Source organism: Astatotilapia calliptera, chromosome 3, assembly GCF_964374335.1.
Source record: "Astatotilapia calliptera chromosome 3, fAstCal68.1, whole genome shotgun sequence".
NCBI classification, from domain to species: Eukaryota; Metazoa; Chordata; class Actinopteri; order Cichliformes; family Cichlidae; genus Astatotilapia; species Astatotilapia calliptera.
In genome coordinates, this window is record NC_137424.1 from 50,568,851 (window position 1) to 50,583,148 (window position 14,298).

General features: G+C 41.3%; 1 protein-coding gene and 2 non-coding genes across 4 annotated transcripts in view; 1 reads left to right on the plus strand and 2 right to left on the minus strand.

The window, feature by feature from the left end:
• htr2cl1 (5-hydroxytryptamine (serotonin) receptor 2C, G protein-coupled-like 1) overlaps window positions 1–14,298 on the minus strand; it is a 227,541-nt gene that overhangs the window by 18,060 nt on the left and 195,183 nt on the right. For both annotated transcript variants that reach the window (XM_026162610.2, XM_026162609.2), the window contains exon 6: window positions 5,316–5,516. In XM_026162610.2, coding sequence (XP_026018395.1) covers window positions 5,316–5,516 — 201 coding nt within the window. The remainder of the gene's footprint in view (window positions 1–5,315; window positions 5,517–14,298) is intronic.
• On the minus strand, window positions 7,114–7,186 carry trnak-cuu (transfer RNA lysine (anticodon CUU)). Its single transcript has one exon. It is a non-coding gene; the product is annotated as a tRNA-Lys (tRNA).
• Window positions 12,917–12,990, plus strand: trnak-cuu (transfer RNA lysine (anticodon CUU)). Its single transcript has one exon. It is a non-coding gene; the product is annotated as a tRNA-Lys (tRNA).

A 14,298-nucleotide genomic window follows, 5' to 3' on the forward strand; every position in this document is an offset into this window, starting at 1 on the left:
ACAGAACAATCAGCTGTTCTGCATCAAATTTGATGCCAAACAAATTATTTGTGCCACTCCAGAAAACCATTTCTGTCCACTATGAGATAAAGGAGAACAACAGCCTGATACCTGCAGGCCTGACAACAGGAGATGTATCACTGCTGTAACACCTTAACATTCAGCAGTCGCCTCATTGTTCTGACTCACACAACAAAACTATTGACAACACTAAACACTAACTACACAAGATTTGCGCTAAATGTCGCAAATCTTTCACATCTCAAAACACCGCCGTCACTCCTAACCCCCCCGCCGTCCCCACCCTTCCTAAACAACTAAATGCCAGAAAGATGAACAAATCTCACAAAACTCACTGAATTCAGTCTGATGATCTCTGGGGTCAGTGTTTCAATGTAGCCATCAAATATTTGGGCCAAGACTCAGAGTCCCATTTAGTGGTCACTAAGCCGTCACCAGAATATGACTGCATTTCAGTAAATGTATTCCATCTTTTGGTCATCACTCAGACTGCAACTAGCTGCTTTAACATGATGGGTCAGCACATTTTAGACTACAAAAAGAGAACATAGAGCTCCCAGTACCCAAAACGTTGTCCTTATGCTCCAGATGACATCAGTTTATAGAAATTAGCCTCAAACCTTTGAGCAGTACAAGTGCATCTAAATATGTAACAGCTGTCAGTTCGGACCAAAACAGACTGAGGTCATTCATGCAAACCTCCTGCTCTGCATTTTTAATTTGTCACCAATGAGAAAACGGTTGTGTTCACACAGACACTTGAGAGGACACACATTAGCTCTAATGGACAGCGGGAAAAAAGCCGGAAGATACACGAATGCTAGAAAGTAAAAAGTCAACAAGAAGCAGAAAACATCTTCTGTTTGGGTGTTTCTTTGTTAATCCTTTAGCATTGATCTCTCTAAGCCCTCTCAGACCTCAATCACAGCTGAACATTGTGGTGCAGAACCTCTTGAGGGGTCAAGGAAATGCCAGCAGGAAAAGAGCAATTTCTTCTGATTTAAAGCCGGATGCGAATGAGTGCAGAGCAAGAAAGGACAGAAAAGTAAAAACCTACCTGCTATCTGGAGGCATCAATCAACTCAGTCTGTCAATGTAGCTCACAGGAAGTAATCCCTGTCAGCAAAACAACTTTTTACCTGATGGAAAAATGTATTATGTAGGAAACTATTAAAAGACTCATAAATACTATTTTCCCTTTTAAGATGGATCACTCAATCATCTTTGGTTAGGAGTAGATTGTTTTCCACATAAAAGGGCATAAAAGAATAAAGAAAGTGAAAAGAAGCACTATATAAAACTTTAATGAGGTTTGATCTCTTTTCTTCAACTCGGGCAAAGAAATACATGTTTTTTTTGTATCAGTGTGTGATAAGATGAAAAAACTGCAGATAACTAAGTTGAGTCCTGGAATCGATACAGCTTGTGTTTTACCTTTTGGGACTTTTTGACCGAGCCACTGGGAGCACATAGCTTGGCACCCTTTTTGGCCTTAAGCACTCACAAACCAACTTATTTGTCAACACGAGGCTAGCTGTTGATAGTCTCAACAGCTTTAACCTTTAATAAAATGTTTCATCATTAGGACACGACCGAACATTTAATTGCATCCAACCAAAAGATAACAAACCTTTGCCCTTCATTAGACGCTTTTTGATTCACTTGTTTCTTAGTGAAACACGTATTAAATCCCCACACGGGAAACCTGATAGCCTGTGGATTTTGTTCTGTGACACCGTGACTTTAAATGCAGCAACAATCGATGCCCAGGTGGAGTTTATGCACGCATGCAGTGACTTTGCATAGCTGCTTTGGGGGTCGAGGACATACAGTAGCGGTACGCACTTTCACCCTTGTATGTGTGTGTCAAGACTTGAAGCCCTCGTGGGTGTTAAAGGGCTCAGAACAACATCAACAGGAGCCGGAGGTCAGACAGAGCGAGGGAGGGTTGAGGGAAAAGTTTTAAAAGTCATTTGATCCCTCATCACTTTCCTCACAGGGAGGTCATACTTTCCTCTGTGCAACACACGCCCCCTGTGGCTCAGGGGGTTTGGGAAGCGTATCTGTAACCGGAAGGTCGCTGTTTCGATCCCTGATCTGTCCTAATCTGCCACACTGGTTGCTTTGCATGTAAGACGGTGACATCCCAACAGCTCTGTGCCATTTATACCACTGCTGAAAGCGCAGGTACCAGAGACTAGTCTGCAACCTCCTGGCAAAGAACGATCTCTAAAGAAAAGTGAGACTGATAGTGAGCGGTTCCTGTTGGAAAGCAGTTGCTAAAGTTTCAGTCACGGAAGACTGGAAAGTAACCCTCCTTTCCCCCCACCCTAAGCTGCTTTTGCAAGCAGCTCTTCTTTACTTTGAAGGCAAACAATTTCCATTTATATCCAAACCACGGGCAACCGCAGCAAGCTGACAGTAACCAAAGCAATCTAGCTTGAGACATATTTTCCTTGCTGATAGGGGACTCACTGACTGGTTTCTACACCTGTGCGACTGACGCCATATGCCTGAATTATGCTTCAGCTGCGAATCTACTCCTTAACCTACAATGTAACTGCAGAATCTCAATCAGGCCTTAGCCAGTGCGTTTAAAATTGAGAGTTGGGAGCGAGGCATGTCTTTTATATTGCCTAAACCTGTTTCGTCATGACGCAGATGGCAAAGGATGTTTTGTGCATCATTTCGAGATGCCAGTGATTTTTACAAAATGTCAGTATTTGACTCCCAGTAGGGAGACAGTGGGTTGAGAAGTATGTGTGGTGGGAAGCTCTTGCTTGCGACAGCATGAGAAGATTTAAACACCCTTGGCTGAGCTGTAATGTTACCCAGCTGCAGGTGCAGTTCAGCAGAGAGGAAGCAGCTTTTAAATGAAACCGGGTTGTGATTTCTTAAAGAGAAATTGTTGCTGAGATGAATTTTTCCTGATTCAAAATTTGGCAAGAGAATCATATCTACACCTATTTATGAACATTATAAAAGCAAGAGGAAAAAATATGTCGAATTGTTTTTTGGGGGTGTACTGTCCCTTTAAAATAACAATGAAAAATAAAATAAAAATCATAAGACTATATGAGATGACTGCTTTTACTCCAGCAAAGCCACAATTCCCTCTAAAATCCTTGTGGTAAAACATTTAAAGTCATCTTTTAGGAATCCACATATGAATGTTGACTTGCAGTGTGTATATATATATATATGAAGTGTCAATAACTCTACGGCATATCTTCTGGCTACCTTTAACAATTACATTTCAAGATGACAAAATTAATTTATTCGCATATTTTCGTCCTAGCTTCTAACAAAATCAAATAAGAAAAGTGCTGCGATCACCTTTGGGGAGTAAAAAGTCTGTGATGCAAATCACTTCCAACTGTAACAACACACAGCCAGACGCTTTGAGCGTCAACAAACTGAGAGGGTTCCCACTGCTTCATAAAGTCAGGAGGGGCACTGATAGGACCTTTGGAGACACTGCGAGGGGGATTCTGAAAAGTCATTAAATTTAACAACAGTCATCAGTCTCGAAACTCTCCATGTGTACCTGTAGGGGTCGGCTAAATTAACAGTGGTGCAATATAAAAATCCAGTCTTGCAGTTGACCACAAAACGACACAAAGGTAGAATGTATTTTCTTCATTGTGCTCATTTATAGATGTGTGAAGATGAAAGGCCAGTTCACTGAATTAAAGAAAAAAAGAGAAACAACCCCAGCGCAAAAGCAGAACGTGTTCAGAGACTAATTAACTCACAGATAATATCCAGAAAGGTTTCGATCAGGGGTCCCCAATCCCAGTCCACGAGGGCCGGTGTCCCTGCAGGTTTTAGATCTCACCCTGGGTCAACACACCTGAATCACATGATTAGTTCATTACCAGGCCTCTGGAGAACTACAGGACATGTTGAGGAGGCAATTTCTCCATTTAAATCAGCTGTGATGGATCAAGGACACATCTAAAACCTGCAGGGACACCGGCCCTCGTGGACTGGGATTGGGGACCCCTGGTTTAGATCATGGAATCTAAACCAGGAGCTCTAACTGATGACTTGTCTGTGTTCTTAGTGCGTCAACAAAGATTTTTAGACTTTTCAACCATTATCACTGTGCACACTTACAGATTTCTTAACACATTTACAAATCTGATTGCACATGCTCACACAGACAAATTGTTTTGCTACAGTAACAGCCTCATATACTTCATGTTTTTCTTGATTAACAACACCAATCAACATGGTGGGATGAGTCAAAGATGTTGGTCTGTAAGCGCTTTGTCACGAGTTGTTAACAAAGTCGTAAAGTCATAAAACTCTGGCCGTCCCTTATGGCGGCACATTTACATAACAGTTCATTCAAATAAAAGATTTGCTCTGTCCTGTTTATATAGTTTAGCCTGAAAAAAAGGCTGTATGGTGGAAGACTTGGTACATAGATGTCCAGTCCTTCACAAGTCTTTGGCAAAACCACTTGCTGTCCTAGCCTCTGTAAACAGTTTGCTGCTGAGTTTATGTGCTGAGCCACAAATCTTTGGTCATAGGAAGTAAAAAATATAAGTGTATTTTGTTAATCTGAGTTGGAGACTATGTTTCAAAAAGGAAGTGGTGCGCTCACTAAACAATGACTTGTGGTTTACATGACATTAACCAGTGAGCAAGCCGTTTCACTCTTGTCCTCATCACTTCCATTTTTTTTAAAACCAAGATGGTGACGGTGAAAACAACCGTGTCGAGGCTTCAAAACATGGCTTCACAAACTGTACGGTTACATTGTAACCTTGGTTCTCTGAGTGAGAGACTATCTCTCCACTCTGTACATATGGAGTATGTAGCGGAGTGGAGAGATAGTCTCAATATGATAGAGAATAATGGATGATGTCATGGTAGTTACGTGTATCTTTTACACTAATTTGCTAAACCAGTATCTGTCTGCTAACCAGCTGTCTGTTAGCCAGCTACTCATTAAACCTGACCACTTCTGTGATGTTGGTGCCTTTTGGAGCAGTCTTAATGTGATAATTTGGCAAATAATATGGTTTTCTGCACGGGTAATTTAACTAACAGTCCATCCTAAAGCCTGTGCAGCAGTTTTGTTGGCTGAAATTGGAGTATTTGTGATATTCATGTTGTCAAGTGGCCTCCACCTCTTGACACCATGAATATAAACAGCACAATTATGTATAATTACGCCATCACTTACACTTCTAACTAACTGAAATATTTTTAATTAGGAATCTAACAGTGCCTGTGGAAAAGGAGCCAAATCTACATTTATGTATTAACATGCAAATGCTGACCTATAGATATGGTCCACACTGCAGCGATCTTCATCATGGCTTTGGTTCTAGAGTTGAAGCGGCTATGCTCTATAGGGTTGCGGATGGCGACGTATCGGTCGAGGGAGATGGCGCAGAGGTGCATGATGGAGGCAGTGGAGAACAGCACGTCCAGGTAGATCCAGATCGGACACAGAGCGCTGGGGAGGGGCCAGGCGTAGTCTGGAAGAATTGAGAGAGAACATGAAAGATTACCGTGCTGCCAGGTGATGTAAATAATAATAAGCTGCCTGTTGTTTTTTCATGGGCAGCGGTTGCTGCTCTTGACTTTAAAAGCAGTAATTCATTTTTTTCAATCGATTCTAGGAGTCTGGCTGAGTGAATGGCATCAGGGTTAGCAGACTTTGAGGGCTTAAGATGCAGCATGGAGAGGCTGACTAAATGTTAATTAATTAGAGTACATCAAAGGGAGAATGAAAATTACATGCAGCTCCAAGTTTCTGTGAAAAATCAGATAAATGTGATAGTTTGATTACAGCATTTCTCTGGTTTATTGTAAAAATTATGATTAGACTTAGGCGGAGTTATTTAGATGTCTAATTTAATGGCTGGGAATTAGATTTTAAGAGTAGATTATCAGTTTGCATATCAATGAACCCACTATGAATATAAGGTTTAATTTAGATTGTGTTTTATGTCCCATAGCTATCATCTGTACAGGGCGATTACACCAAAATTATGTGTGAAAATCAGTATTTGTATAAGTATGTGCTTTTGTGATGCAGGTGTAGTTGTTGTTGTAGCCTGAGGTTTATTGCTTCTTGCATCCTTAAAAAATGAATCTAACAAAGAGGAATAAGGGATTAGCCCCGATTCTAAAGAGATAACTGATTCAATAAAAAGTTGAACTTGTCAATAACAAATTACAATGACAATATTTCAAACAAACAAGGATGAAAAAAAGATAAAAAAAGACAATACTGGAGAGAACATGTGATTATGTAAATAGCAATGAGATTCAATCATGTTAGCTTTAAATAATTGATGAACCACCTTAAAATCTGATGCGAGGGTGCCCAAAGACTTAATCCTAAACTGACCAAATTCTTACAAATTTCAAAATGCCCCAGTTACACTTTGGGTTGTGCATGTTTGAAAAAATTCACTACAGTCTTGTAAATCATGCCCACTGACCTTAACCTAAGTGCTGATTGGCTCACAGAGCTGCTAGCATGACTGCTACTAAATTGTTTTTCTTAATGGCTCCTTGTATCATTATACTTGCATTTTGCCACTACTTAGCAAAATGTATTGCCGCAGACTGAAAACAACAAGGCTTTGCAGAAGCCAAGAACTAGCTGCAGTCTTTGAGTTTTGTATTCCCACTCTAAGCATTCGTTTTAAAGACCACTCTGAATACAAATGCATTTTTTACAAACCATTATGATGAGGCACCTCAAAACATTTGAATGGAAGACTTTGCTAAAAACATTCAGGACACAAAAGCCGCAAATTATTCAGATACATGAAAGATTTATTTCATGTATTTATTAACAGGAAAAATGAAAGTTGTTAAATAAATTCTCAGACTATCAAGAATGTTCAATTTTTCCTCATAGTCAAGGTTAGCTACAGGGATTTGAAAGACAGCAGGCTCGTACTTACTGGGTTAGTATGAATCAGGGCTGCTAACAAGATGCAGTCAACTGATCATTAGCAACTGTGAACTCTCTCAAGCAGTTTTTTCCAGCATATTTGTTAGATGTATGTAGTAGGCCAATCTTAATAGAACTTACCACAAAGTCAGAAGAAACAGCTACACCTGACGTGGGGCTTGAACCCACAACCCTGAGATTAAGAGTCTAATGCTCTACCACCTGAGCTAGCCATGCCTACAGCTGAAAGTCTACCAGTGTCATTCGGGATGCTAAATGTTAAAGTTCATGACCCATTAGAAAAAGACTTAACAACCTGGGTTATACAACTGTACAAAAAACTATTCTAGAGTCAAATGGTAGGTCATCTGTGTGACAGCTAAAGCTTGGCTGAAGCTGGGCCATGCAACAAAACAATGGTCCAAAGCAAAGCAGCAAAAAGAAAAGAATCAAGATGTTGCAATGGTCTAGTCCAGATATCATCCTGATTGAAATGCTGTGGCAGGACCTTAAGAGAGCTGTGCACAAATGAATGCCCACAAACCTCAATGAACTCAAGCAAAGCTGTAAAGAAGAGCAGGCAAGAATTCCTGACTGATAATAAAGTCACCTCACAAAGAAACAAATTCAGTTTATTGCTTCTAAAAGTGGCTCTACTGAATTATGGGGTGCACTTCATTTTTCACATGAGCACATAGAGAACCGTATAAGAACAAACGACATTGATTTGCTTGTCTCTCACCAACCTAACTGGAGTGTCGACCAATAGCCCAGAGTGACTGTGCTGGGCGTGAAACAAGACATTAAAAGTCAAACAAAGATAAAAGAAAAGCATTCCTGACCACAGTGGGCTCAATTTACCTCCCAGCAGGAAACAGAAGCTAGCATCCGATGCACAGTTTGTGAAACTAAAATCAGATCAGCTTTCTTTTTTTTCTTTTTTCTTTTTCAGTGATGCTGTACGATCCCAGAGGGTGAATTCCTCTTTTATCTCTCTCTGGGCTTGGAGACCAAAGGTCAAATCTAGTACCAGTGTGATACCCTGTAGAGCTACTAGCTAGTCAGTCTCCCCTCGCTGATTTGTTGGGTGAGCAGTTTGGGGTCGTTGGGAATAAAATCGCACTCTGCCATCTCAGCGTTGGGCCCATGTACACCCCCTGGGATAACAATACAGCAGCTACAAACACACGCGAGGGAGTCAGCAGAGTCCAGCGGATGCGTAATTACAATCAGCAGGTCACACACTGCTTAAACTGGGCTTAAATAATTAGCTTGATTGGCAGGCTGGCTGCTGAGTGGGTTAAAATTATATTCTGGCACTTGCAAGAAAGATACTATTTATTTAAAGAAATGAAACGAGTAAAACCAAACATCAACTACAATTATGCTAACTGCTCGAGGCACGAATGCTCCATTACCGTACTCAGTGTCACAGCTTGCATCCTTCTTGTCTCCTCCGTCTTTTTCAATTGCTTTGGCTCATATCTATTTTCTGTCACTTTCATTTCAAATATCTTTCTAACTGAAATCCGTGCCATTGCTTCCACGTTTCAAGGGACTATAGTGCATCACAAATCATCCAGTAAAGGCAATCTTTGATTCTGAGTGATATGTTTCACTTGAAAAGCTGTTCTGTTAAGGATAAATAAAAGTGAGCAACACTGATGCTGTGTCATCCTCCTAAAGAGGGCATATACCGCAAAAACTGTCTCTCTGTGCCCGCGGCTATTTATATGAACCGAGGACATGACCTGGGGCCAAACCTGCGAGCGTGTAATCTGGCTGCTTAATTTCATCTCTGATTTGTAGGACGAGCAGCACGTATGTGATGCATGTGGAATGAATCACACGCTTGTTTGTGTGCATGCTGAGTGGGAGGCAGCTTGCATAATGTTTCAGAGGTCAAACGCTTTTTGGGGGGCAGTGCATGACACACACAAACACACAAGGTGTTACTCAGCTGGCTACCGGGTGAGTTAGACTTTCTTCTAAATAGACCGAGTGAAAATAACTGAGTGTTGCAGTCAACTGTACAAAATAGCTGATAATTAAACAGCACTTTTGAATCATCGCACATTTTGTCAGGCTTTGCATAATACGGAAAGGTTATGACGTATGAACAGGTCAGATGGTAGTCAAGAAGGGCGCTTGTGGTGGGAATTTGTGTTGTATTTCTGCTCACTTTAGTTTGATGTAACACTGATTTCCAAAAATAAAAAGAAAGCATCAGCTAGTTTGATCATGGGACGTGTGATGTCCATGAACACGTTCGACCAAATGCTGAACTCCAGAACTGAAAAAAAAGAAGTCAATAACTGCAGTCCCTCCAGTGGCCACTTGAGGCTGACTGAACAAGCAAATTTCTACAGACTACTATTTTAAAATGTCCATTTTTTCACCAGGAAAACAAAAGAGGCATGTTTACAGTTTGTTACATGAATTAATTTGTTTTTCTAAAAGAAAATCTCCTGGTTTTCAAACTCATGGCCTTCAGCTAACATTTTATAACCTTCTGAGACACTTGTACCTGCAGACAGGGGGAGCTAAGGATTGCTCTGTCTCAGCAACAGCTTCAGATTTTACAGCAATTACATGCTTTTTTAGCATCTTAACTAAATTCTCCATGTTTACCTGACTATATCCCTTGATAAGCATGGAGCTTTGCAAATTTGATTTGGCAGATTTTAATGCCAGATGTCTTTCCTGGCGTTAGACACAAACCCAAGGGGAATTTGTGTCTCAGGCTGGAACTAAATCAGCAAACTATCACTTCCCAAACAAATGTGTTAACCACTATATGTCTGAATTTGTCCTAAAGCCAATGAGCACTGAGCACAGGGCTAGAAGACTAGCACAGAGGATGTCAGGCCCTCAGGTTACCCTCATGATTCTGATTGCTTGGTCACACCAACCATCCTGTTCGCCCTTGCGCGAAGCAGCAGATACTGTTCTACCTGTCCAACCTCTGTAGGGTCCAGGTATCAGGTGCTACCTGGCCAAATGCAAAACTATTGAAAAAAATAAGAAAAGATGAGGATGGAAGGATTTCAGTGGCCTCCACCTGTAAAACCATTCCTGTTTTGGGAGTTGTCTCATTGTCGTCCCTCTAGTTAATATCATTAATACAACAGCAGCTGAAACTCATTAACAACTTCCTATGTTACTTAACTGACCAGATCAATATCTCAGAAGTTTAACTTACTTGGTGGTATACTTGGAATAACAATGCTCTCTATATTTTTTTGCGCAGTGCACATTCATACAGTATGACACACATCTTTATAAAAACATAAGGCTCCTGGTCCCTTGCTCAAGACTTTATTCCAGCATATTGTGATTTAAAACAGCTATGCCAAACATGTGGCTCTAACCCACAACCCTGAGATTAAGAGTCTCATGCTCTGCCGACTGAACTAGCTGGGCATGCGCCTTGAAAGCTTTTTGTGACATCACCTGAACCACTTTATCAGATTTCATGCACTAGAACTCTTGGAAACTCACTGACATTTACCTTTCACTTCACACGTGTGCACACAGTCTATGCACTCAGCTGACCTCAGTATGTGCTTCACATAACATTTACACACCATGTTGGAAAAATGGGCTTGCCGCCATCAGCTTGAGGCTGGCTCAAAAACCAGAAAAAAAAACATGTTAACAGTTGGGTACAATGGACAGTTTTGGTCTCTATAGCTACTTTTTTTCTTCAAGGCAAATTTAAGAGTTTATCGAACCCATTAATTTGTATTGTGTTATGGCTTAAGGTTGTGGGTTATAAAGTGGATATCCACTTAATAACCTTTGTCTGGGAGTGTTGTCTACTGATGGTAACTGAATCCTTGCTCCATCCAAACATCCTCGATCCCAAGTGGAATTACTGGGCCGGACATTACATCGCCAGCACCACAACAAAGACTCCGGTAGGGGAAGTGGTGGTGGGCTCTGTGCTTATGTGCTTCGGGATCGGTTCCAGATCAGTAGAATAATAGACAGTCACTACTCACTAGACTTAGAGGCCATGTCCGCTTAGTGCAGGCCCACTTTATCTACTTCATGTGCTAACGGTAGCCAACGTTACCATTGGTTACATCCTCCTCGATGCTAACGTTAGCTCAGTACTCAACCACTTCCAACTTATCGTCAGGAGGCTCTCAACAGCAGAGAGAGCACCCTGAAGGCACCCATATTGTTGTTGGGGACTTTAATAAGGCATGTTTGAAATTTGTACTCCCCAAATTCCACCACCATGTTATTCCTACCAGGGCAGATGGGACACTGGACCATGTGGACAGTAACATCACTCAACATCATTGCCTACATCCCCCTCCAAGCACCCGGGTCATTAAAACATGGCCAAATGATGCTCTCCTCCAGCTACAGGACTGTTTTGATCTGACAGACTGGTCCATCTTTGAACAGCAGGACTTGGAGACCTTCACTCAGTCTATGTAGTGCTGTGTAAAGAATGTGACTGTGATCAAAACCATCTGGATTTTTCCTAACTGAAAACCTTGTATGATGAGTGAAGTACAGACTTTGATCAGAACTCGTAACTCAGCCTTCAGGTTGAGGGACAGTTCCCTGTACAGCACTGCCAGAGCCAACCTGAGGAGGGGCATCAAACAGGCCAAGGAGGCCTACAGGAGGAGGATAGAGGGCTTCCTCAAGGACAACAACCGCCGCCAGGTGTGGAGAGGCATCCAAGCCCTCACTGACTAAAAAAGGCCCGAGCCTGTATGTCTGTATATGACATATGATAGATGATAATAGGCCTTCTCTGGCTGTGTACATTGGCCTTCTTTCCAGTTTCTTAAAGCACAGACTTTGATGTGTTGAGTTAATTCACTGTTGGGGAAAAATCAGTTTTTTTAAACATGTCTTCTTCAGGAATCTATGTTTCCAGTTTGTGAGCAGAGAAATAGCCTTCAATGAACACTTTGATTGAGTTGACCTTGCATGTCATGCACTTTTTTGGCTGTGTTTTCCTGTCTGTGTAATCTCCTCCTGCCTTAATTTAGTCCATGAGATATCATTTCCTTTCTCTTGCCTTTGTTCCATCTCATTTTCATCCTTACCTAACCATTCTGCCCTCCCCCACATCAATAATTCATAGTTTTGGGTATTTGTTTTATATTTGGCCATAAGACTTGAAGTGAGATACCTTCAAAAATGAGCAGTTTCCTCGCTTCATGTATTATCAGTGTTTTATTATCACGTCTACTGTATGTTTTATCACTGAGCAAACAGAGACCTGAGGAAGGGAAGAAGTCAAATGAATCTGAATTACATTCAGTTGAGATGGCACCATATCTCCCTCCCGTCATAAGGTCTCAATGTGGAGGAAGGGAAAACATGGACAAATTGCTGAAAAGCAGAATGGAAATTAGATCGCGTCTGCAAAACAGAACAAATTATCCTGAAAAACAGAACCATAAGTCTTACCCAGAAGAAGACCTCCGTGTTCTTGCTGTTGCTTTTTTAAACTGTCCTACCAAGAGGAAAAGCATCAGATATTTCTGATAAGTTAAAAGATTTTCACGTTCCTCCCCTCTACTCAATCAATTACTGGTGCAGCTGAAAAAGTTAACTACACAGCAACAAAGTTTGCATACAGGAGAGACTTCAGCTGTGTATGAAAGATGGATGCCCCCACCATGATGAGCAAAGTCCTGTTGTGAAGTGTTGAGCTGTTCTTCTTTGTTGCCGCTGCCTTTGTGTTTTGACAGAAACAGAAGGTAACGAGACAGGTTTGGAACTGGCGTGCAGTATCTCTCAGTGTCTCACACTGAAACTAGCAACTGACACCAAAAGAATCACCAAGAAAGCATTTATTAAAGGAAACCAAGCAAGCTGAAGGGCTGGGACTGTGTTTGGGTTTCGAGGAATGAATATTCGCAATAACAGCTTCCACATCAAATCAGACAGAGCTTTTCTTGCAAGTAAATGCACAACAAAAACACAATGCAGGCCCGGCTAGCTCAGTCGGTAGAGCATGAGACTCTTAATCTCAGGGTCGTGGGTTCACCCCCCGCGTTAGAACTTTAGGACTTTACAGTCTAGTATAAATAATTAACATAAAGTCTGTCTAATTGTGGAAGCTGTTACTGAGAAGGTATAATAATCCACAGTTCCTCCAGTGTGCGGATTACAAGCTGGTGGCTTAGTGGTAAATGACTGGTACTTGATAGGAGCTCTTGCAATGACTTCTTACCACTAGCCTCACTCACACACAGAAGCTTTATTAACCAAAAGTTCACATTCAGAGGATTCATTGACTCCCAAGAATTTATCAACATGCAGACTACAGAATGTGAGGATTCAACCAAAAACCTTCACAATTAGGAGACAACCTCCACTCCTGAATCCACACTAAGATTCAGTATGATGCCCAAAGAATCTTGTTTGTCAGCACCTTACATGAGAGTAAACTCACATAAGTTCTGTCTTGATAGAGAAAAGAGAAACGCCCCACGTGAGGCTTGAACCCACTAACCTGAGCTTAAGCATCTCATGCTCTACTGACTGAACTAGCTGGTATTTTTGCTTGGAGTGTGCAAATTGTTTATCTTGTGTGGAATAAGTGAGCTACCATGGCTCCAGACCTTTAAGAATCTGTGGGCAAGGTACTCATTTGCTACAGTATTATTATTGATAATTTGCTATTATTAATCTCTGGTTGTCTTCCTCAGTGTGTCTTTGTCCTGCCTTCCTCCTGTCAACCCAGCCGGTCATGGTAGATGTCCCTGCCTCCCTCACCCTGGTTTTTCTGGAGGCTTCTTCCTGTTAAAAGGGAGTTTTTCCTTCCCACTGTCGCCAAAGTGCTTGCTCACAGGGAGTCATATGATTGTTGAGGTTTTCTCTGTTTTCTCTGTATTATTGTAGGGTCTTTAACTTACAACACTGATACTGATATTGAACACTGTGTTCTCCCCCCCGATGCACCTGTGTATGAATATTAGCTTGTGTAAGTGCTTAGGCACAGAAAAGAGGCAATGTGTGAACCGGTAGTTGAGGCTTGTAGTAAGAAAGCAGTGTAGAGTGTGGAGTAGAAAAGATCTATGTAAGTTCTAGTACACTCTGTAACGGCAATACATGATTCATGAAGACCTTTATCCATGGATAAATGGTGCACCATTTACACCCAACAGAAGACACAACAAGTTTATGTCTTTGTCTAACTGGAGCCCAGATGCCAACAGTTGGTGTTAGCTGGGTTTCTAGAGATTTATCAGAGATGCACGATTTGATTATGATAATTAAACTCATAATTCCTGTCCAAGAACATTTATCTAATCATTTTATATTACATGACAAATTGCCTGCCGGTATTTGCGTGCGTGTATCCTTGT